This window comes from Rhodnius prolixus, unplaced genomic scaffold (assembly GCF_049639745.1).
Source record: "Rhodnius prolixus isolate KJV_2025 unplaced genomic scaffold, Rpr scaffold_3, whole genome shotgun sequence".
NCBI lineage: Eukaryota > Metazoa > Arthropoda > Insecta > Hemiptera > Reduviidae > Rhodnius > Rhodnius prolixus.
The window spans coordinates 38875846-38900723 of NW_027411603.1; the positions used below are offsets into that span (position 1 = coordinate 38875846).

At 33.6% G+C, this 24878-nt stretch overlaps 1 protein-coding gene across 3 annotated transcripts in view; it reads left to right on the forward strand.

Moving 5' to 3' along the window:
- LOC141452585 (uncharacterized) overlaps positions 1-24878 on the forward strand; it is a 156140-nt gene that overhangs the window by 59369 nt on the left and 71893 nt on the right. For 2 of the 3 annotated variants that reach the window (XM_074124886.1, XM_074124887.1), the window contains exon 3: positions 22904-23005. The exons of the other annotated variant lie outside the window; for it this stretch is intronic. In XM_074124886.1, coding sequence (XP_073980987.1) covers positions 22904-23005 — 102 coding nt within the window. The remainder of the gene's footprint in view (positions 1-22903; positions 23006-24878) is intronic. 3 annotated transcript variants of the gene reach the window in all.

Sequence of the window (24878 nt, forward strand, 5' to 3'; positions counted from 1 at the left end):
AACTTGTGATTTAGCGAGTTGTTGTAAGAAGGAAATTGTTGAGGTCGTTGTGAAGAGTGAGGTTAGTCACCGTAGAAAGGAGCGTCAACAATCAGTAGAAGTAGTTTTGATTGGAATGTTTTGTACATCCAAAAATGCATGTTTGTAGGTCTGGTTCAGGGGTCGGTAACCCGCGGCTTTTTTATCCAAATTGTGTAGCTCTTCTGCCTTTCCAAAATATATTATATATTTTAATTTTATTGAAACAATTGAAAAGAAAATTTCATTTGTTAAAGTAAAGATATTTTTTCAAAAAGAATTTTAAATGTGATAGGTTTGAAATGGAAAAGAATTATATTAAAATAAAGTACGTAATTATATAATACTTTCATTCAAACACAGTTATTATTTATTTGTTAATTTACTTTGCAATATGTGAAAATAAATGTATAAAACATTTATATGTTATTGAATATCATAAAATCATAATTTATGAAAATGCAAATGATCTACAGAGTTTTTTACACTCTATCAACTTTGCGGCTTTTGGTTAGATTTATTAAAATTATTTAAAGAAAAATGGCTCTCTACTTGAAATAGGTTGCCGACCCCTGGTCTGGTTGAACCCTACAGTTTTAGTCGGTTTGTTTACAGTTATGTTTGCGGATAATTCTTTATAAGTAAAAGTAATCGCCTATAGCATGAAAAATTAATGACAGTTTTCAGTCATTATAAACTTTATTATGCCGAGCTTTCGACCTAGGGACTAGGTCATCTTCAGGGCTAATTTCCAATATACTGTTTTACATCATTAGATGGTTGATGTGTCTTCTGTCGTGTCTGTTCATGGATTGAACAGGCAATACAGAAGGCACACCAACCCTGTAATGTAAAATATTACTTTGTAAACTAGCCCTGAAGATGACCTAGTCCCTAGGTCGAAAGCTCGGCATGATAAAGTTTATAATGACTGAAACTGGTATTAATTTTTCATCCTATTGAAACTATGATTCAGTCACCAAAAATAATGAACAGTAATCAATCGCCTATTTTTTTTCAGCCGGGGCTTAACGTCCAACTACCAATTTAGATGTAGTGGACGGAGCACGGAGGCGACTAGCAAACATACTTTACTGTAAATTTCTTTTATTAACCATTAAACAAAAATCCAAGGCCCTAAGACCGGGGAATCGAACCCAGTATACCACAATACGTATTAGCTTTACAGGTCTTTCCTCTAACCGCTCGGCTACCGTGGCGCCTTAATTCTTTTACATTAATCGCTTGAGTTCTATAGGCAATGCGGAGCGTCCTCCAAGTAGTCTGTACAGAATTTGCCCACGTTTTGTCATTGATTGTCTTTTTGATTGTCTGTCATTGAGTGTGTGGATTCATCGTGATGATCGATTCTTTATAAAGAGCCCAAGGTAATGCAACAGATCTGGGCAAAAATGAAAAGCAGTTAAAGTAAAAAAAAAAGATCCCCATATTTAAATTAAAGTTATTGTTTTGTGGTTTGGTAATCTCGGAAAGTGTGTTCGAATCTGAAGGAACGAACTTCACTGTAATGTTCTCACGATTTTAACTCTTTAAAAAAAAAAATATGATTTCGTGAAAAATGTCGTTGAAAACAAAATATAACTCGTTAATAAGAGGACGAATAGAACGTTAATGAAGCGGTAGGTCTCACCAACACTTTCACAAATCTCACTCTTCTGAAAATAAGTATTGTTTATGAGTGTGTTTAAGTTAAAGAAGAGGTGTGTAACAGTTGTGTGACGAGAATGACAGTCGCTTCTCATCACGAACATGTTGCCAAGGCAACAATAACACTGAGATGAGTTAGTGAACACTACTCACTGACAACAAACAACTGGCAACCCCCCGTATCCCCGCTGTTCATCGGCACTAATGCTTGCCGACACTTCCGTGAATTCAGGCGCCACTTAAACACACAAATACACTGTTTCTTTTTCTTCATCTCTTGCGTACTCCTGATGATCAACTAAATACCCATCCTCACAAGTCTGTATATCTAGATATACATACCATGCTTTTCTCAAATTTCTGAACATTTACCTGCAATGAGCTTAATAAAGTGGGATGACTTTTAACAATCCCTCTTTGGAATTTTCAATCCGATTCATTCTTTTTCTTCCTAAGATGTAAATAGTCCAATAAAACCTACTTTTTTTTTTCTTTTAATTTTTGGAACCTCCACACTAGGACTTGAAATAACAGAGCTAAACAGGCGCTATCGACAACTTAAAAGCCTCTTAGACGATAGATAAAAACTCTCTTTAGACATTAAAAGACTAATTTATACTTCTATTTTAAAACCCATCTTGGCGTATGGAATAGAGCCGTGGGAGGTTCAACCAAACGCTCCAATCTCTAAAAGATTCAATCGCTTCAATCTAAAATACTTCGAACCATTGTACACTGAACTTAACATTCTTTTTACCGCACAAGTCGCTAAAAGACGATACAGAAAACTTCATTTTATCCTGCAATCTCATATAAATCATCGAGCTCAAAATCTTTCTTCAAGAACTCTTCCTAACAAGACGCCTTAAGAGACAGTAGCCTCGTGATCTCCTTTCAAGTGAAGAGAGTTAGACTAACAGTCTAATGTTTTGGAGTGTTACTACTGGGTAACTTCTCCAAGACGTTTGCTTCATTTGTTACTGTTATCATTGTTACTTAAACATATAACGCCAATGTGCTGATTGTAGCACAAATAAACTAGAAAAATTCTTTCTTTTGAGCGTATTATTTTGATTGAAAAGTAATTTTAATTTTGAATTTGTTCTAGGCTTATAATTAGGCTGTTTGTAACTTGTTTTATAGGATTCTAATTTTACTTGATTGTTATTAATGTTTGGAAGGTTTGGACAATTAAGACGCATGATCGGACCTAAATCTAAACTAACCACACCTAGCAAACTAAACCTCTACAAGACGTTACTTCAACCCATCTGGACTTACGGATCAGAGCTGTGTGGCTCAACTAAACTCTCCGATATCTCCTGCATCCAATCCTTCCAATCAAAAGTCCTCCGCCGTATTGTAAATGCTCCCTATTATGTCACTAACCTCATCCATCACAAAGACCTAAATATCTCTTTTGCCCCCGAAATTGTCCATTCAGGATTCCTCAATTTCCACAGAACCTTATCCTGCCATTTAGATTAATCTGTTCCAATTCTTTCCTCCATAATCCATCCTGATTATCTAGCTTGATGCCTAAAACGACATTGGCTTCTTGATCTACTGTCCTAGATAATTTCATTCATTAAAATTCCCAATAGTGTCAGCACTGGCTAATTTCTCTCTTCCTGTGTACGTACGGTTGCGTTGTGCATCGGCTATGCCCGGCCGTTTTTGCATCATGCATTGTAGTTTATCTGTATGTATTTATTATTCAAGTAGCAATATAAAAAAAATTAATAATTTTTGAAGGTAGAGAGATCCTGCCAGAGACTGTTTTAAATATTTCTTCAAGACTCTGGTAAACGATTGGTCTGGTTAGGAGTGTGGTCACAGGTCGGCTCATGGCATTCCTGGAGGTATATTCTCAAAGAGGCTACTCCCTCATAAATAATAAGAAGTACAAAGAATTAACTAATTATTTTCATAGAATTTATTCTTTAGCAATACAAATAAAACGAAGTTTTGTTGCCAAAACTAAAACTACAATTCACTTACATTTTGATTTGGAAATAATTTTGTTTAACTACGAGGGTTTAACTTGAAGCATAAGTTATTCTCCAAACAGCCTCAATCTTCTTCCAAATGCTGGAAAAATAAAAGTAATCGAAATTTTTTTAAGAAAACTCATTAGGCCCTTATGTGTGATCATTATCAGACCTAGGTGCTGGCACTTTTTATAAAAGTTTCCTTGTTTAATGGGCTTTCAAAAGGGTATATCATTTTCCAGGATTCCTTTTATCTTCGTATGAGAAATTACGTTTGTTTTACAAGAAAACGTGTTCACGAGCACTCGAACAGTGTTAGTTTATAAAGTTGTTTAATTCATTGAAAACTTTTTTAGATGGACCAGTAGTCAATTTTTAAAGTAGATGGTCTTAAAATAAGGAAGTCAAAGGTTACAAATTGCACTAAAAAATAATTCTTTTCCTTTCTGTCTTACATCAGATCTTAGCTTTTTTTAAAAAAATTACCACTCATTGAGTAAAAAACTTCTTATTTGTAAAGATAATTTGACATAATCATATTATGTCATATAGTCTGCTTTGAAAATAATCTTTTTTATCCAAAAGTAAACTATACTTTTTATTCGCTGCCAATATTTTATTTGAGTAACCTTACCTTCAATGAAAACTTATCCCCAAATTATTTGTTCAATGGAATAAATTCTATAATAAAACAATAAAAACTATAAAAAGAATGTAAACGGAAAAAATTGGATTTAATTATCACAAATTTCAACCGCATAAATAAACTTAAAATTCTTATTTATTCAATTGATATTTTAATTATTTGATTGCATAATGGTTAGTAAGTGTTAATAATATTAAATGAAAATTAAAATCGACAAAATGAATACTTAATATAACATAAATTTATGTTTTTGTTTAAAAGTTACTTTTATTTGGTTTTACAAATTTAAATAACTTAGAATTTGGAAGGCGTAAAAAATACCTGCATAATGGATCTATTTTAAAATGTTAATCTAATGTTTAAGCGATTGTAAATAGTTTGATATAATTATTTGCAAGTGTAAAAATCGATCCTTATTCGAAAAAAAAAAGATGAAGATTTTCGGCTACATTGATGAGAGAAACGTGGTATTATTAATAAAATTTTAAGGCTCCACGGTAGCCGAGCGGTTAGAGGCGAGACCAGCGAAGCTAATATGTATTGTGGTACTGGGTTCGATTCCCGGTCTTAGGGCCTTGGATTTTATTTAATGGTTAATTAAAAATATCTACAGAAATGTATGTTTGCTAGTTGCCTCCGCCCTCGACACCTAATTGGTAGTTGGACGTAAAGCCCTGCCTGAAAAAATAGGCAATTACTTTACTTAATAATAAAATTTTATCAGTTATCAATTGATTGAAGACTAGTTTATTAGAAAATAAAGTTTTTCTGATCGCTATATTCAAAATCGGCGCTCTTTTTGTAAGAAATAAAATTTGGAAATATTATCACAATGTTAATTGATTATACATTTTTTGAGAACTTAGCAAGGCCAGAGCCCATTAGCCAGAGTTTTTGGGTCTCCTGTAAAGTCCTCAAAAAGATAACTTCCTGGGAAAGATGTTTTAGATCAAAGTTTTGGGTATTTAGGAGAGTTACACGAAGTACAAAGAAAATTGTTTGAGTCATTTCCCAAAAACAAAACAAGCAAACAAAAAATCGTTTTAGCGAAGTCCATTTTTTGGTTGCACAAATTTTGGCCAAAACTTTAAGTAAAAAGCAAAGCCTATTTTTCTTTTTTTTTTTAGGCAGGCTTTATGTCCAATTACCAATAATTGTGGGCGAATGAATCCCTCATTTCAACCATTTAATAAAAACCTAACCGCTTGACCAGCTGTCGAACCCAGTGCCAAAATACATCTACGAGGGTCGTTTGAAAAGTCCGTGCAAAGTCAGAGAGATAGCACTACTGGCGCGTATCGAGGTTATGTTTAGTTAGTAGCATCTCTTGGAAGAACACACACCAAGTTTCAGCCAGATCGGTCTATTTCTTTGTGTTTGGCATTCGTTTGAATCGAGGAAGTCGAGTGATTTTCAAAAAATGGACGAAAAAGAATTTCGTGTGTTGATTAAACACTACTTTATGAAAGGCAAAACTCCTCAGGAGACTAAAGAGAAGCTTGATAAACATTATGGTGACTCTGCACCTTCGATTAGAACAGTTTATAAGTGGTTTAAAAATTTTCGGAGTGGCCATATGGGCACAAGTGACGCTGAACGTTCTGGACGCCCTGTTGAGGTTACTACTCCAGAAATCATTGATAAAATCCATGATATGGTGATGGATGACAGAAGAGTGAAGGTGCGTGAGATTGCTAGTGCTGTGGGCATCTCGAATGAACGGGTACATAATATTTTGTATCAACATTTGGATATGACAAAGCTATCCGCAAGATGGGTGCCGCGATTGCTCACGCTTGACCAAAAACAAAATCGTGTGAAATGTTGCAAGGACGGTTTGAAGCTGTTCCAGAAGAATACGCAGCTTTAAGCGTCGTTTCGTCACTGTGGATGAAACATGGGTATATCACTACACTCCTGAGACCAAAGAACAATCTAAACAATGGGTTACCAAGGGGGAATCTGCGCCAAAAAAGGCGAAGACCGTTCCTTCGGCCGGAAAGATTATGGCGACTGTCTTTTGGGATTCGCAAGGAATAATCCTCATCGACTATCTGGAAAAGGGTAAAACTATTACAGGTGCATATTATTCATCGTTATTGGACCGTTTGAAAACCGAGCTGCAAGAAAAACGCCCACGATTGGCCCACAAAAAAGTCCTTTTCCATCACGACAACGCAACAGCTCACACCTCAGCAGTTGTGGTCGGAAAATTAATGGAAATAGGGTTCTAACTCGTTTCACAACCCCCCTATTCTCCAGACTTGGCTCCCTCGGACTACTATTTGTTCCCCAATATGAAGAAATGGCTGGCGGGAAAAAGATTTTATTCAAACGAGGAGGTGATTGCAGAAACGAATGGCTATTTTTCAGACTTGGACAAATGCTATTATTCGGAAGGGATCAACAAACTAGAGCAGCGTTGGACGAAGTGTATAAGCCTAAAAGGAGACTATGTTGAAAAATAAAAAAGGTTTACCCCAAAAAATTAAGTAGTTTTTATTTTTGCACGGACTTTTCAAACGACCCTCGTAAATGCCTAAATAAGTAAAACGACAATGATACCAAAATGAAATACCGAGTGTTAATTATATATCTGACTTTCCGTTTTCAAGATATTCGTTTTACAATGCACAGAGCATGCGCTAAAAGTTTTTTTGTTTCGTTTTTAGGGAACTAAAAGGAGGTCCATTTCCAATCTCAAACATTCTACACGATTGCAATATTTCTTTTATCAATAATAAGAATATCTAGTTTTTATGATTATATAAATTAGCAAAATGCCTAAAACTGAGAACAGTTTTTTGTATAACTTATCACTTTTTTTTTTCAATTTACATGAGACAGTCAGTTTCATTGGTCTGGTAAAAATTGATTAATAGGTAATACAGATATAGAATATTTTATATAAATAAAATTCTAGTATGTAATTGGTTGTAAAATAGGGTAGATAACATGGCCGGTTGTTGTATACCCTTGTTATGGATTTTTTTTTATAGAGAAGGGTCGCCTTCTAGAGAGTCACGCCAGATTGGCTCCAACAGTTCCACCCCTCGATGGTGGTGAACCGGTCCGCTGTAACCACCGCCCTTTTACCACTTTTCACCCGCACAATTCTATCACTGGCCAGAATGTTTATAAAAATAATAATAATAATAACACCATCTAAATTTATCTTCTTAAATTATATTGTGCTATGATAATTGCTTAATTCTACGTATAATTAGAAGTCAAAACAGAAAAGGCTATATTTCAGTAGTTGCTCGTATAAAGTTTATTAAGAAACTATCTTAACATTGAAAGAAGATACTGTTGGTTAGGTCATGTGAAGAGATTGGAAGAAGATAGGAGTTGCCAAGTGAACAGAAAGCTGAGGCTGCCTTAGCGGCGAGGTCGTGGCAATTACTTTGCCTGTTCAGCCTAACTTTGGGGAAATATGAATCTTCTACTCGTACTGGTATACACAATACCTGAAGAAGAAAGCCTAATAACAATATCCAAGAATACTGCTCATCAGTAGTGGTCAGCTGATAGAGAACAAGGAAATCTGTCAAGAACTTGTGACTGAATTTGGTTTTAGGTCTAGTGGAGGAACTAACCTGGGTTGGGCAGATAGATCTCAGGATATCTCATGGTTAGTTTATAGGTATAAGTTAAATGCAAGAACTAAATCTACTAAATCTTTCCGAGTGACACTTTCCTTTTTTGGATGACTACTCCAAAATTTTATTTCTATTTATTTATTTATTACACGATGCTTTTGGGGCTTATCCCCTTAGCATGGAGTTTGACATAGAATGTTGACAAATAATTAATACATACAGGGTGAACCAGTAAGTAATGTCCATAGGCCTACTGTGTGTAGTACATCTAAAGTGGAGTTCAATGACGTATTGGCCAACTTCATATTTTCCACTGTTCTTGAGTGACGTCACTTTAATTTTTTTTTCTAAAATCATTCCTTTTTTATCCAATAAAAATGTTATTACTCAGAAAGTTTTAGTCCGAATTCAATTCTAATGACACGGTTAGAAAGACAGATAAATTTTCTAAAAATTGATACCATTTTGAAGCATAAGTTATACTCCAAACAGCCTCAATCTTCCTCCGAATGCTGGAAAAATAAAAGTAATCGAAATTTTTAAGAAAACTCATTAGGCCCTTACTTGATCATTATCAGACCTAGGTGCTGGCACTTTTTATAAAAGTTTCCTTGTTTAATAGGCTTTCAAACGGTATATCATTTTTCAGGATTCCTTTTATCTTCGTATGAGAAATTACGTTATTTTTTACAAGAAAACGTGTTCACGAGCACTCGAACAGCGTTAGTTTATAAAGTTGTTTAATTCATTGAAAACTCTTTTAGATGGACCAATAGTCAATTTTTAAAGTAGATGGTCTTAAAATAAGGAAGTCAAAGGTTACAAATTGCACTTAAAAAAAATTCTTTTCCTTTCTGTCTTACATCAGATCTTAGCTTTTTTTAAAAAAAATTACCACTCATTGGGTTAAAAACTTCTTATTTGTAAAGATAATTTGACATAATCATATATAACATTGATTTGATGTGCAGAGTTAATAGAAAATAGATTCACATAGTTTTCTGAGCCAGGCAAAGCTGTTACAATATAGTTGTTTAATTTATGTAATCGGAAGGGCTCGAAGACCTGGCAGGAGAAAAGGAAGTGGAGCAAGGAGTCTGAAACGTTATTTTTTGCATAAAGTGCATATATTGGAGCTATCAAAGACATAAGTACAAGAGTACTACAAGAGTTCTTTTTTTTTGCGTTTATTGTGCTACAATCAGCGCATTAGCGCTATAAGTAACAATGATAACAGTGAACAGAAGAGGTAAAATGATTGGAGAAGTTACCCAGTGGTAACACTCCAAAAAATTATATGGTTAGTCACTCTCTTCACTAGAGAGGAGATCACGAGGCCACTGTCTTTTAAGACGTCTTGTCCGGGTTGTCAGGAAGAGTTCTTGAAGAAAGATTTTGGAACTAGAGGATTTATATGAGATTGCAGGTTGAAGTGGAGTTTTCTGTATCGTGTTTTCAGCGACTTGTGCGAAAAAAAAGGATTGTTAAGGTCAGTGTGTATAGTCAGGTTGGAGACATAAAATGGAGTGTTTACAATAGTTCAAAGTATTTTAGATTGTAGCGATTGAATCCTTTGGAGATTGGAGCGTTTGGTTGAACACAACAGCTCTATTCCATACGCCCAGATGGGTTTCAAAATAGAAGTACAAATCAGTCTTTTGTTGTTCAGAGAGAGTTTTGATCTGTCGTCTAAGTCTTTTAAGTAGTCGATAGCGTCTGTTCAGTTCTGTTCTTTTAAGTTTAGTGTGAGGGGTACTACAAGAGTTGAAATAGATTTTTGTTTTATTGAGGTTAGCCAATCTAAGCTGGGACTTTAAGCGAATTTTTTTTGATGGAGATAAGCCAAGATAGATGCGGTTCATTGCTGCCCAGACTACTTACGTGACGGTACAAAATGACTACTCCAAAATTGATCCAAGAATTGTTCACTTGAACAATGCTACAACCAAAAAAGAGAATGTTCAACTTTGCTGAAGAAAAACACGAGGACAAAAGATACCACGGAGTACATTCTAAGCGCATCTACTGGCCAATTTCTTTTAGTACTACAGAGAATTCACTCTGGATTAAATCTTATGGTCAATTTTGGAGGTGCACAGCCTCCAAATCGGTTTACGTTGCGGATTTTTTTTTTTTTTTTAATTTTTCAGGTCAAAAAACGCCATTTTTTGCATTGTTAAGCCTAATAAATGGAAAAACAATACAGTTTTTTGCAAAGCCAATGCATGCATTTTGAAGCTGAGGGAATTTCCGACAGATTGATGTATTTTTATAAATGATAAAAATGAAATTACGACATTCAAAATCAATAAAAAAGACATTTTTGAGCAAAATAAGGCAAAAACAAGGGTTTCTCGCATTTCAAAGCTTACTTAACAAATAAATCATCGTTTTTTTGTGGAAGGGAATGGGACTTTTCAAAAATGAGAAAAATTCCTGCAAAATACAATATTTATACACTGGGAAAAGGGAAATTTTCCAAGTCAAATTCATTTAATGAAACTTTTTGGATTGCTAAGCCCTGCAATGCGATAAAAAATTATTTGGGCTCTTTTAACATCAATCTGTCGGAAATTCTCTCAGCTTCAAAATGCATGCATTGGTTTTGTAAAAAACTGTATTGTTTTTCCATTTATTAGGCTTAACAATGCAAAAAATGGCGTTTTTTGACCTGAAAAATTATTGGTTTTCAGTGGATTTTGGTTAGTTTTGGCCCAAATAATAAGGAGAAAGAAAAATTTTTCATGTTGGTGAACTTTTCAGTTAAAATCGTTCTAGGCGTACCGTGATATAGGGAGTGCGTTTGAAGGCGAAATCTTGCGCTGCCCTAAAAATTCTATGAGATTACTTTCTGAGCCAAATTTGTACCCGGAATGAGCCACGAAGTTATGTGTACACGTGCAAGATGTAACGTACACGGCAGACTGCATGGAGGTCTAATAGGTGTTTAATAAAAACTATTGCTAGAGCCTAAGTGTACCTATAGATAGAAAATACTAGTATTAGTAAGTAGTAGTTGGTGCATGAGAGTGGTGCGTGCGTAAGAGTGTTGGTTGGTAGTCAGTGGGAGTGGCTAGAAGAAGATGTAGTTATGGTGAGCCATCACCTGGTAAATGAATGACCAATTTACCCAATCACCCCTTTCAATTAGTGATCACCCGAGCAGGGTTCACCACTTTACTCACACTAGTCCAGGACCTGTGAGTGATGCTGTTTCTGTAGACCTCCTCCTCTTCACCACTATAATTCTCTTGCCTTCAGCACCATCGTAACTCTCTAACGAGTCCCTCTGTAAGGTATTTTTTTTTCATGTTTTTTGTTTTTTTTCAAAACAGAATATTTTTGCTTTAAAGTAGAAACACCTCCCTCAGTCTATCTGAGCCTTACTGCACAATTCGTTAGCCAAGGCTTAAAACAACAAAAAGGTAAAGAAAGGGTAAAAAAAAAGGCGGCTTTTTGCCTAACAGCCTCTTCCAAACTTTCATCACAGGCTGGAAAATTCTGTTTGAATAAAAAGACAAAAAACAAAAATAAATCAGTTTTAATAGCCAACATGTTACACCGGCTTTACAAAACTACCTGTTAAGTAAGCTCCTTTAAAACATTTTTGTTTTATTTTGTCTCATATCATTTAATGACTCAAAAACTTACTAATTAACAGCTCAGGTTATAGAATTTCAGTTTCTTTCAAATAATAAACAAATTTAAACATCATATTTTACATGTAACGTACTGCATTAATAATAGAACTTGACAGAAACCTTCTCATACTTTCTTAAGGTACAAATTACTCGTGTTTAGATTAAGATGAAACAGCTCACTAACGAAATCCTCTGCAGAGTCACAGTGTTGTGGCCTGTTGAGTAATAATAATAATAATAATAATATCTTTTATTATAATGAATTTAAATTACAGATAATACAAACAAATAAAGACAATACTCTCTGGTGTAAAACACCATCAGAGGAGTTGCATCAAAAAACAATAATAGAAAAAATAAATGAATAAAAATAGAAATAGAAATAAAAAGGAGGCTTTGCACTAAAAACAATATAAATGCTCAATAAAAATAGTATAAAATTAAAAATTGAACTCTAAAATTAAATTATATCTGTATGACCAAGCCAATTTGCAATATTGTATTAACAGATGAAAATTAGCGCCATTCAAGTATTTTATAAGTTGTTCTCTAGAAAGACTGGTTTGTTTAAAAAATCTGAATCTTATTTCACTGAGAATCGGACAGATCGCCAGAAAGTGAAATACATCCTCCTGCTCGGATCTATTACATAATGAACAAATTGTAGTACCGCTGGAATAGCGTTTGAGTAAATGTACAGGTTGAAAGTATAAGTGTACTGAGTGGTGAATAGCTAGAATTGGCTTGTTGCTACAAGTTGCCGGAAAGATTATGGCGACTGTCTTTTGGGATTCGCAAGGAATAATCCTCATCCACTATCTGGAAAAGGGTAAAACTATTACAGGTGCATATTATTCATCGTTATTGGACCGTTTAAAAACCGAGCTGCAAGAAAAACGCCCACGATTGGCCGACAAAAAAGTCCTTTTCCATCACGACAACACACCAGCTCACACCTCAGCAGTTGTGGTCGCAAAATTAATGGAAATAGGGTTCCAACTCGTTTCACAACCCCCCTATTCTCCAGATTTGGCCTCCCTCGGACTACTATTTGTTCCCCAATAATGAAGAAATGGCTGGCGGGAAAAAGATTTTATTCAAACGAGGAGGTGATTGCAGAATCGAATGGCTATTTTTCTGACTTGGACAAATCCTATTATTCGGAAGGGATCAACAAACTAGAGCAGCGTTGGACGAAGTGTATAAGCCTAAAAGGAGACTATGTTGAAAAATAAAAAAGGTTTACCCCAAAAAATTAAGTAGTTTTTATTTTTGCACGGAATTTTCAAACGTCCCTCGTAGAACCAAAATTATAGCTTATGTACAACATTTTTGTTTTTATTGAGTCCAATCTCTCTAAATACTGCTTAAAAACAGAAGGACTCTATCCATCTTTTGGAAAAGATTATTTAAAAAGTAATCGCCTACTTTTTCAGCCGGGGCTTAACGTCCAACTACCAAATTAGGTGCCGCGGACGGAGGCGACTAGCAAACATAATAAATAAATAAATTTCTGTTTTCGGAATTAGGCCCATTTTTGGGCAAAGGCCTCTCCCAATTCTCTCCATAACTCTTTGTCTCTAGCCCTAGAACTCCAGTTAGATCCCACGAATTTCTGGATCTCGTCTCTCCATCTTAAGAACTGCCTACCTCTATTCCTCTTCTTATCCAATGGACACCATTCAGTTACCCTGTTTGTCCAGGTGTTTCTAGCACGAGATATGTGCCCTGCCCACCTCCACTTGAACTTTTTAGCTGTTTGCACTGCTTGTAGAAAACCAGCTCTGCTCTGAATCTCGGTGTTCCTTACTTTATCTTTCTTTTTAATATTTAGAACACTTCTTTCCATAGCTCGCTGCGTGCTTCTCAGCTGCTGTTCATTTCTTCTGGTCATAGACCAAGTCTGCGACCCGTACAGAAGGCAGGGAATTATACAGGCATTAAACACCTTCCTCTTAGTTACTATATTCAAATTAGATTTGAAAATGTGCTTCATGGACCAATACTTACTCCAACTGATAGAAATCCTCCTGTTAATTTCTTCTGTGGTTTTATTCCTAAAGGAGATCAGTTGTCCCAAGTACACTGCACTTTCTACCCAATCTACTTTCTCTCCATTTATGGTGATGCATTTTTCCGGTCCGTTTGATATCATCTTTGTTTTTTTGGCGTTTATCTTCAAGCCCGCTTTACCTGTTTGGTCAAGAAGTTGCTTTATCATGAGAGATAATTCGTCCACTGAGGAAGCGAAAAGACAAACATCGTCTGCGAACCTCAAATGGTTCAACTTGCCTCCATTAATATTAATACCAACCTCTACTAGCAAACATACTTTACTGTAAATTTCTTTTATTAACCATTAAATAAAATCCAAATCCTAAGACTGGGAATCGAACCCAATGCATATTAGTTTTACAGGTCTCGCCTCTGACTGTTCGGCTACCGTGGCGTCTTTTAATTATTTATATTTGGGGAAAACAAATCCAAACTTAAGTTTGAAAAGTCGAAGAATTTAAATTTCCAGATTAGTTAAATTAATATAGATTACTTTTCTGGACGAAAATATGTACTCCCTGAAGATGTTTTTGAAATATTGCATAAATTAAAATTATAATAATTTTAAGTGAAGTGTCACTTAGTTTTCATCATAATGTAGATCATTAAAATTAAGTGCACTGTTTCTTTGTACGTGCATCAATTAATTTTATTTTTTTTTTTTTTGTTACGAAGTTCCTAATTAAAATTAGATCTCTTTCATCTCTTAGGAGCGTTAATAATTATATTATAACAAATTAAGTCAATCCAGAGGTACGGGCTTGGAGGGGCTGTTTGTGTTTATTGATTTACCATTAATTAAGCGCCAGCAACATCGTATTGTCTCACAAAAAAAAACAACGTTCACTTGCAAAATGATACTGAAAGTTGAAAGCATGTTGAAATTGTGCTGGTTTTCTTTTTAAACGCGTTAAAGGGAACATGACGTAAGGAGGTTAATTCGAAGAACATAATTGTAATATTCTTTTTAATTTTACATGATTTATTGTAAAGTCACTTTTTGGGAGTTCGATTCTTTATAAAGTAAAGTAATCGCCTATTTTTTCAGGCGGGGCTTAACGTCCAACTACCATTTACTAGGTGTCGTGGACGGAAGATTCTTTATAATGTACAAATAATTAATTAATTAAAATATTTATAAGTAATTTATTATTATTGAATACTAAAGACTTTTATCAATGGGGATTTCGTGAGGTCTGTGAAAGAACAACAAATATTTAATTGAAAATATAATCAATTATTAAATACAAAATTATAATCAGTTTTGTCAAATCAAATTCTTCCGTCCGAAGAGATTTCACAAACTGAAACGCAGCTCTCAACTAACAGCATTATTTTACGAAGAAAATTCAATTTTATCCCCTACCTGGGCAGCAAAGATTCCTCTATAGCAGCGGTTCTCAACCTGTGGGTCGCGACCCCGACGGGGATCGAACGACCAAAATACAGGGGTCGCCGCTGAGAAGCCGTGCTACCGTCTGCAGCAGCGCTATTCAGGCTGGAACGCACGCTTTTATGGCCGTTAATGTTATTTATTGGAATTAGTAATAAATATTTCTCAATATATAATTAAATATTGTTTTTTGTGATTAATCACTTTGTTTAAATTATGTTTTTCTGCAACCATGTAGGAATGTTTTCATTACTCAATTAAAATCAGCTGTGTAATGCCCAACTTCCCTCACTAGTGGGGAAAAATTCCCATTAGTGTCACTTTCCTCACAAGTGAGTGGAAAAACTTTATTATGCTTCCTTGATATAAGAAGTTTTGTTAGTAACATAAATATTTTCTGTAAAACTTTAATAAGCTTATTTAACGTAACTAAATAATTAAAAAACGAATATTAAAAAATAAAATAAAAATTGAAAGGAATATAGAAATAAAAATAATACTTTAATAAATAATTAGATATTTTTAATTATAACAGTTAAAAAGGTTATAGTGTTACCTTATAGAAATTTAAAATGGATTCTAGTGATTCCTGTTTAGAAAACACTCCTCCATCAATAAAAGAAACAGCAGAAAATGTAATAAGTAATGTAAATACGTAAGTAATGTAAATAATTGTAATATAACAATAAATGTTTATAATAAATAAATTACTTTTTGTAGACTGTAAAAATGAAATTTTTAATTTTATTAGTTAATAAATGGTTGCAGAAAAAATATAATATTTAACTCTAGTGTAAAGTATTTTCCTCACACTCGGCAATTTGCACTTGCACTCGGATCGCTTCGCTCGCTCGTGCGTGCAAACCCTGCCTCGCGTGAGGAAAAGTACTACTTTCCACACTTGTTAAATAAATAACTATTTTTGTGATTAATCACTTTGTTTAAATTATGTTTGATTTGTAGCAATGAGAATACATAATGCATATCAGGTATTTACATTTCGAATCATAACTGTAGCAAAATTAGAGCTATGAAGTCGCCACTAAAATTATTTTTTGGCTTGGGGTCACCGCAACATGAGGAACTGTATTGCGGGGTCACGGCAATTAGAAAGGTTGAGAACCACTGCTCTGCAGTAACTTACCTTGTTCCGCCTCTCCTTAAAAAAAAAAAAAAAACTCGATATATCCTAAGTAAGAATGTCTCTATTGTTTCTGTACAGCGGGAGATCTGGAAATCTCTGAACACGAATTAACTGTACCTTTAAACTGTCCGTACCTTCGTACTTTAATTGCCTAAATTAAATTAGTTATTAATTTAAAATATATAGAATTTCTAAAAAAGAAATACATTTTATCCCAACAAGAGGCGCACGTTACAACGTACAAGTTTTAAAATACAAAACTCGCGATTAAGAAATCTAGAACTAAATAGCGATTAAGTATCACTTTCCAAGTAAAGTTATTGATTAATAAATAGAAATGAATTATTCTAGTTAATTTAGGTTTTGCTTTTTAAAGCCTCACAATTCCTAGTGATATTTCTAGAATTTCCAGCCTCTAATACCCAGAGGAAGTATTGTTCACCAGGAAGAGTAAAAGGAGTAGTTGGAAAGGAATGAAGAGATTCCCAAGAAAGTTGTACGATTCGGCTCGACAGAGGATCAACCGTAAGGAGGTAGCACCAGCCAACAGAATGATATTAGCCTTGGTGGTACACGGTGTAAAGGGAATTCTCCGGTGCTAACCAAATCTCATGGCATTATGCCTGTTCCGACTCTCCTCTCCGCTTGCTTGCTTCTCTTCTGATCAATATATCCGTTCTCTGTTCACTAGCTCTCCTCCATCTCCTCTACTACTAACACTTCCCTTGTATTTGTAATTTCCGGTGTTTATATAAGACCACGCCCCCATCTTTTCCCTTTCTACCATCACAAACATACACACGTACACCTAGACTGTTTATGTAGAATCCATTTCCGTCTTTTTCACTTCCCGTGTGCTTTTTCTTCTTCTTTTTTATACCATTTACCTTTTCACAATCAAGAAAATAACTGACAAAACCGGATAACCGAACATAAGGTCGCTTTATTTAAGTGCTATTTTCAGTTTTTCTTTTTTATTCTGATTACACTAAACATTATTTTACTCGCTTTTTTTTACTTCAATAGCATTAGTAAAAAATATAAGCCAAACAACTTTCTATGGCATTTAAAGAACAAAAACTACTTACAGAATATGAACGCCTTGAAACTGAACAACCTCATTTAAAATATGAAGTATTGAAGCTCGCATTAAGATAGCTGCATAAAATTCTTTGTGTAAATGATAACTATGTAAAAATCTGCTTAAAGAGACTAATTGTATTGAGTAAGCTCTATCCAAGCAATATTAGATTTAATTGGTATTTACAGGTATTTTCAATGCTTAAAAGAAATTCATTTAGAAGATTTGGGCTCATGCTTGAATTCAAAACCTAATATATATATAATTTTAGAAAAGTACAGGAAATATTTGCATTTAACTGATTTAAATAAAGTAAATAACATTATGTTTAATATATTTTGGAACTCTCAAAATTTATTACAAAATGTTGGTCAAACAATATTTAGATAAATCCATTTCTTTTCAAGTTATTAGAATTCTTTTTGAAATAAGATTGGGTGGCCCTTTTATTACTAAATTTAAAATCAATTATGTCATTTATACAATCAAACCTAAAGATCATTGTTTAATGTGTAATCAGAATGAGCCGGAAACATTGATTCACCTGTTTATGAGTTGCCCAGTATATGAAAGTTTTAGAATCCCACTGCATATAAATAAATATAACAATCATAGAGAAGAATTTTGTAAATTAATTAATAATTTTGAAGAAAAAATATGTATGCCATTTTTAATTATTTAAAAAAAGTTTTAAATTTAAGAGCTTATAGTCTACAAGGTTTATAAAGTAAACATGAACTTGGAACTCCTTTGTAACAGATACATTGTATCTTTATACAAATAAAGTTTGATTTGATTTGAATTACTTTCAGAATATGTTAGTTGCAGGGGTCATTCCAGTTTAGGTAGCTTTAAATAACTACTTCTAAATTTTAGTTCTTCAAAGATGTACTTTCGATGATACCTAAAACAAATCAGGTGTCTCGGTAGCTCAAAAAGAGGAATATAAAGGCTTTTATAATAAATTAGAATATACTTTAAGCTTGCCTTTATAATATTGTTTCTGGTGACTGATTCGTTATTCCAGAAGGAAGAAAGGTTACATTATATTTTACAGTACAGTTAATTATTATACAATTCAGTAATGATGAACCTGGAAACACTCTTTTGTAATGCGTTATTGTATAATAACAGTATAATCTGGTCTTGTTTCAATTTTGAAGCTTTTAACTTCTACATTGCCTTCCGTAGGTATTTTTGACACATATTTACTTCTTAGTAAAATTACAAATTTAATAAAATCTACACTGAAATTATTATGCTTCAGGAGGAAGCGTAACTCATCCCTCAAACTCAAAAAATCTTTCTTTAATAAACAAATGTTTTAAATCTATGTGATTGCAATCTAACTAGATAAGAAATAGTTACAAGGATATTCGTCGGAGCCATTTTTTTTTTAAAGAAAATTTCAAAAAGTGACAAATCCTAGACACATTTGGTTAAGGAAAATCCTTTATAGAGGGTATTTTGACAACTCTATTCAATCCTACTTATTAATAGCAGGAGGAGTGGTCGAAACTTCGGGAGGTGATTCAGCAGCTCAAATGCAGCAAAAAATATTCTCTTCACTTTGGCCCGATTCTCAATAGTGCCCAAGATATTTGCATTTTTTATTTATTAAAAACCAAAAAAAAATCCATATCTTGAAATCTTGAAGCTCAATAAATGCGCAACTTTTTCTGAAATTATGTGATCCCTTGATTCATTAATCATTGAGAAAATGCAATTGAAAATTTTAACAAAAATCATCGAGAACGCATTTTTTAAACATTAAAGTAAAAATTTCATTGTTATTAGAAACGTATTGAGGCTCTGGATTAAGCATCTTTATAGGAAATTTAATGCTCTTTCGTTTGGAATAAGCAGATTTGTTATAGGGTAAAGGATGGAAAAGGTACGGCCATTTTTATGGTGATAAACGCGAATATCGACAGAAAAAGTTAAAAATGCAAATATCTTAAGACACTATTGAGAATCGGGTCAAAGTGAAGAGGATATTTTTTTGTTGCATTCGAGCTGCTGAATCACCTCCCGAAGTTTCGACCACTCCTCCCCATACACATAAGAGAACCGCAACTTAAAATGGCACTCAAGTATTTTTCTTATGTGAACTAAAACTTGGAAATCTGTAAAATTGTAGTTCTTGTTTCTTAAGATGAAGTAATAATGTTAAACAGGCTTAAAAATTACTTCAGTTCTCGTGCAACCGTTTAAACCTCTTAAGCACAGCCAAGGTGCTTTCAATATTAGAAAGCGGTTACCATTTTCAATGATTAGGCAAGCGCATGATATGGCAACGTGTTAAACTATAAACTCTTGCATTTTATCATTTAATTTAATTTAGCTAAGTTAACCATTCTAGTTATTAGATTAGTAATCAAGGTAATATATTTTTCTAATATTATTTGTTTTAATAAAAATGTTTATCTCTGTGAAAAACAAATGAAAGAACAATATCAGTAAAGATAACACATGTGTGGCCTTATAGAATAACAATGGCTGAGTGTAGCGCACAATGTGTGAGGTATGCTCCATTGGTTGGTAATTGTATCACTTGTTCAATTAAAGAATAGAAAACTATATAAATATGTACACGAATCGATATATGTGCATAAATTAACATTTAATTTTCTTTGGACAAAAATTGTGTGTACCTTGTTAGTTATATCGATACCAAGCCCAGGGATTGTTTTATCTAACAACGCATTTAAAAAGATTTTACTCTTTTTAAAAAAAACAAACATATCCTTTGTTTTTCTTAAACAAACATCTACTAAGCAGCCGGTTTTGTTTCTAATGAAGCCAACAGAACCTATCTTTTCTACCTACAGTATCTCTATATTAGGAGGAAACCGTCTTGTTTCTCTTATAATAGCACTTCCGTTTTATGTTATTTTTACTAATAGAGTATTAACTTTTATAATGAATATTTACATTACGTTGGCATCCTTTTCCTGTGTAAACAATTTACAGTTTACATTCAATTTTTTGTAGTAAAATTCCTCGGACTATTTGTCCGAGTGTGAAAGTACCAAATTTTGACTTCTTTGGTTACAAATTTTGAGGTTTTTTGTTGTTCTACTCTTACATACGAGGGTCGTTTGAAAAGTCCGTGCAAAAATAAAAACTACTTAATTTTTTGGGGTAAACCTTTTTTATTTTTCAACATAGTCTCCTTTTAGGCTTATACACTTCGTCCAACGCTGCTCTAGTTTGTTGATCCCTTCTGAATAATAGGATTTGTCCAAGTCTGAAAAATAGCCATTCGTTTCTGCAATCACCTTCTCGTTTGAATAAAATCTTTTTCCCGCCAGCCATTTCTTCATATTGTAGTCCGAGGGAGCCAAGTCTGGAGAATAGGGGGGATGTGAAACGAGTTGGAACCCTATTTCCATTAATTTTGCGACCACAACTGCTGAGGTGTGTGCTGGTGTGTTGTCGTGATGGAAAAGGACTTTTTTGTGGGCCAATCGTGGGCGTTTTTCTTGCAGCTCGGTTTTCAAACGGTCCAATAACGATGAATAATATGCACCTGTAATAGTTTTACCCTTTTCCAGATAGTCGATGAGGATTATTCCTTGCGAATCCCAAAAGACAGTCGCCATAATCTTTCCGGCCGAAGGAAAGGTCTTCGCCTTTTTTGGCGCAGATTCCCCCCTTGGTAACCCATTGTTTAGATTGTTCTTTGGTCTCAGGAGTGTAGTGATGTATCCATGTTTCATCCACAGTGACGAAACGACGCTTAAAGTCCTGCGGATTCTTCTGGAACAGCTGCAAACCGTCCTTGCAACACTTCACACGATTTCGTTTTTGGTCAAGCGTGAGCAATCGCGGCACCCATCTTGCGGATAGCTTTGTAATGTCCAAATGTTGATGCAAAATATTATGTACCCATTCATTCGAGATGCCCACAGCACTAGCAATCTCACGCACCTTCACTCTTCTGTCATCCATCACCATATCATGGATTTTATCAATGATTTCTGGAGTAGTAACCTCAACTGGGCGTCCAGAACGTTCAGCGTCACTTGTGCCCATATGGCCACTCCGAAAATTTTGAAACCACTTATAAACTGTTCTAATCGAAGGTGCAGAGTCACCGTAATGTTTATCAAGCTTCTCTTTAGTCTCCTGAGGCGTTTTGCCTTTCATAAAGTAGTGTTTAATCAACACACGAAATTCTTTTTCGTCCATTTTTTGAAAATCATTCGACTTCCTCGATTCAAACGAATGCCAAACACAAAGAAATAGACCGATCTGGCTGAAACTTAGTGTGTGTTCTTCCAAGAGATGCTACTAACTAAACATAACCTCGATACGCGCCAGTAGTGCTATCTCTCTGACTTTGCACGGACGTTTCAAACGACCCTCGTATTCATATCGTCAGGGAAGATTTTCATTTGAATTCACAAAGAATTGCGTTGCAACAAATATAATTTAAAAAAAAAAATACGTCTTAGTTGTAAAAGTGCATTTCCGAATAATTACTGTATTTCTTTTAGGGCACATATTGTTCAATAATATACTCTTTTTTTTACTTTTGGGTGTGGTATGTAACAAAATCTTTTCATTACAGCGATCTAACAATTAACAAATTTTGTTTTTATTTATCAATTACTTAGAACAAATCAAAATTTCAACTAGAATTTAGGAGCTAGATATTTTAAATAACTATTCAAAAACAAATTGCTGCGAACACTTAACAAAAGCTTCTTCTTACTGATGTTCTCAACATTCTAACTCATAAATACTCTTTTTACTCGGAATATTTGGGCCATATTTGTTTCTTACCAATAATATATGGTTTGTAAATCCTTAGATTACCCTGAATTGTAAACATACAGAGAAGAGAAGCCCACTCCAAGAACTTCATTAAAACGATTTCTTTCTACAAAAAGTTATATATGTATCTATAATTTATAGAGTATGGTATATAGGAAGTTAAAAGACAAGCCTACCAGCTATTTTGGAGGCAGTGATCATATTTTAGAATCCCTTAAAAAAAATAGGTACCTCTAGTTGGATTATTTTCTAGAAATTCGATTTTAGGGATACATTTTATCCACCTTAACAGAACATAAGATATTGAATTGGCACTTTAGAGGCTCTGTACCCCATCTTTGACGAGAACATCTCTTGATCCAAAATGTCTTGTAATCACTGTACAATGTTTCAATAAAATCGAAAAAGCTGTTTTCGTGAGTGTTTCAAAATACTGAAAAATCAAATTCAGTAATGTAGCGCATTCTGTCAGCCAATTTTTAATTTAATTTCACACATTTGACCTTTATTATTGAAACAGTCAGGTAGGAAAATTAGTATTCGAGCGACAAATGTGTACAAGCTTCCTTAAATATGTGTTATATTTTCAAGAAAGCATGAAAATTTCATTAGGAGGATGAATAATGAGCTGAGAACAGAAAATTGGGAAAATCAATGCGGTAAGCTTCGCATGCAGTTAGGATGAAACAGGATGAAACTGGTCCCTCCCTTGTTCCTTTACTTTTCTTTCAGGATAAATGTTTTGTTTAAACTCTTTGTTATTTTAAAATCAAAATAGAATATTCTTAATTTTAATTAAAGGATTAAAATAAAAAATTATTATAATTATTATTATTATATAAAATTAATTTACAGTAAAAGTAACCATTCTTTTAATCGCAGGAGTCGAGACCAATGAAGTTGTCGATAAATTCGCCAGGCTAATTAGTGGACGTCATAATGAACATAAAAGTTTTCAAAATGGATTCGAATCTAGAAGTGCAGGTAGGCAAAGTAGAAATCTACATAATTATAATTAGTACGCCTTAATTGAGCTCATTTATTGTTTTGTAGTTGATAGTTTCGAAGCTAGTCAGTTGTAGTTATTCTGTTTGGAAAGATGTTGTTTATAGTTAAATCAAAATAGTTTTAGTGATAGGAATAATTAGATGTTATTGATTAAAAGGAGTTTATTGGAGAAAGAGGATTTTATATTCTTTTTAAACTGCCAACTGGTTAGATCAAATATTTATACTAATATAGTAAGATACTTAGTAATACAGGAATCAATTGGTTATTTAATAGTTACAAAAAGGATCATGTGTGACAATTTACTTGAACTAAAACGGATGAATACAAATCTTTTTACTGTGAGGAATAATAATAATAAATATTTTGTAAACATTCATAGTTTAAAAAATATTCTGATTTTAGAATAAAATTATTCATTTGGAAATCTTTTAACAATTTTATCCAAAATTTAATTACGAATCTACTTAGACGTTCATTTAATTTTCGTTTAGAAATGGATTCATAGAATCTGTACAGTCCACTTCTTCTGTAACATTAGATTAAATTAAAACAAAGAAAGGACATGAACGCTTCAAGAAATTAAATAAGCAAATGAGTTAACGTTAACTGGGTACTTTATCGCTTAACGTTAACACTTGAGTGCTTTTTACCTTAAAAAGAAAACTGCTGTTCAGTTTTTAACGGATAAAGTAATTCTCTCTTGCTTACTCCAATTTACGAATAATTACAGTTTAATCTGTTATCACCTTCAAAAGATTTCTTTTATACCCTTCTAAACATTTTTCTAATCGTTTGTAAAAACATTTTCTGGAATCAATATAAGCTCGTGCGAGGAATGAATTTCATTATTTTAGTTTTTCCTTCGGAATAAGGAGGACGGAGGAAGCTAACCTTGAAGAAAGGATGATTGTGGAATGACAAGATCGATTTTTCACAGAACTCGTGAATTTGGAGACGATATTCAAGAAAACTACCCTATAGATATAAGAAAACGTATGTCATATCAACATCAACTGAAATGTTTTCAGTTTCTTGAATTCAAAAATTTTAAACTAACATTTCGTTGTGAATGTTTTTCTTTGGTAAATCTATCAAACAATATAAATATATATTTATCTTAGCATTCGTTGTTGGTATCTGATATAATCATTGTGCCGAACTGCTAAGTATTGTAGCAAACCAAGTCCCCAGCTGGACTTATTCGTTACATTGCGCAGCTGCGGAGCCCCTCCTCTTTGCACACAGAAATACCAATTAAAAAAAGTTACAAACCCCAGGACGGTTATTTTCATCGTAATCATATTATGGACATGTTGCGAGGGAGTGAAAGAATAATAGAAACATGGCCGGGAATGTTTTTCATTCTGCTACAACGCCGCCTCTTAACTGCAAACAAATTGAAACATTTACAATACTTGTAAAGGAAGCAGAAATATGGAGATGATGCCAAAGCTGTTGAATAAATGAAATTATGATTTTGATTTTTTTATTTTGTTTCATTTCTCCTTTGGGACATTTAAACGTTATACGTTTGCACCGCTCTACACAAAATATTTACGTTACTTTCTTAATCAAACATCTTATCAATACTTATTAACAGGTTGGACTTGAAAAGGAATGCATTAAATTAAATTATTAGATAATATTTCAAATATTCCTAACAACATACATAATGTGCTCTCAGTACAAGCAAAGAAAGAAAAATAAAAACTGCTAACAAAATAAATCTAATATTAATATTAAGCAATTGTAAAAGCTTTAAAATAATGAAATAACTTTCTTAATAATTATAAAATTATATCGTGAGTTGCTTTACAGTAGGGCATTTCACATCATGATCTAATGA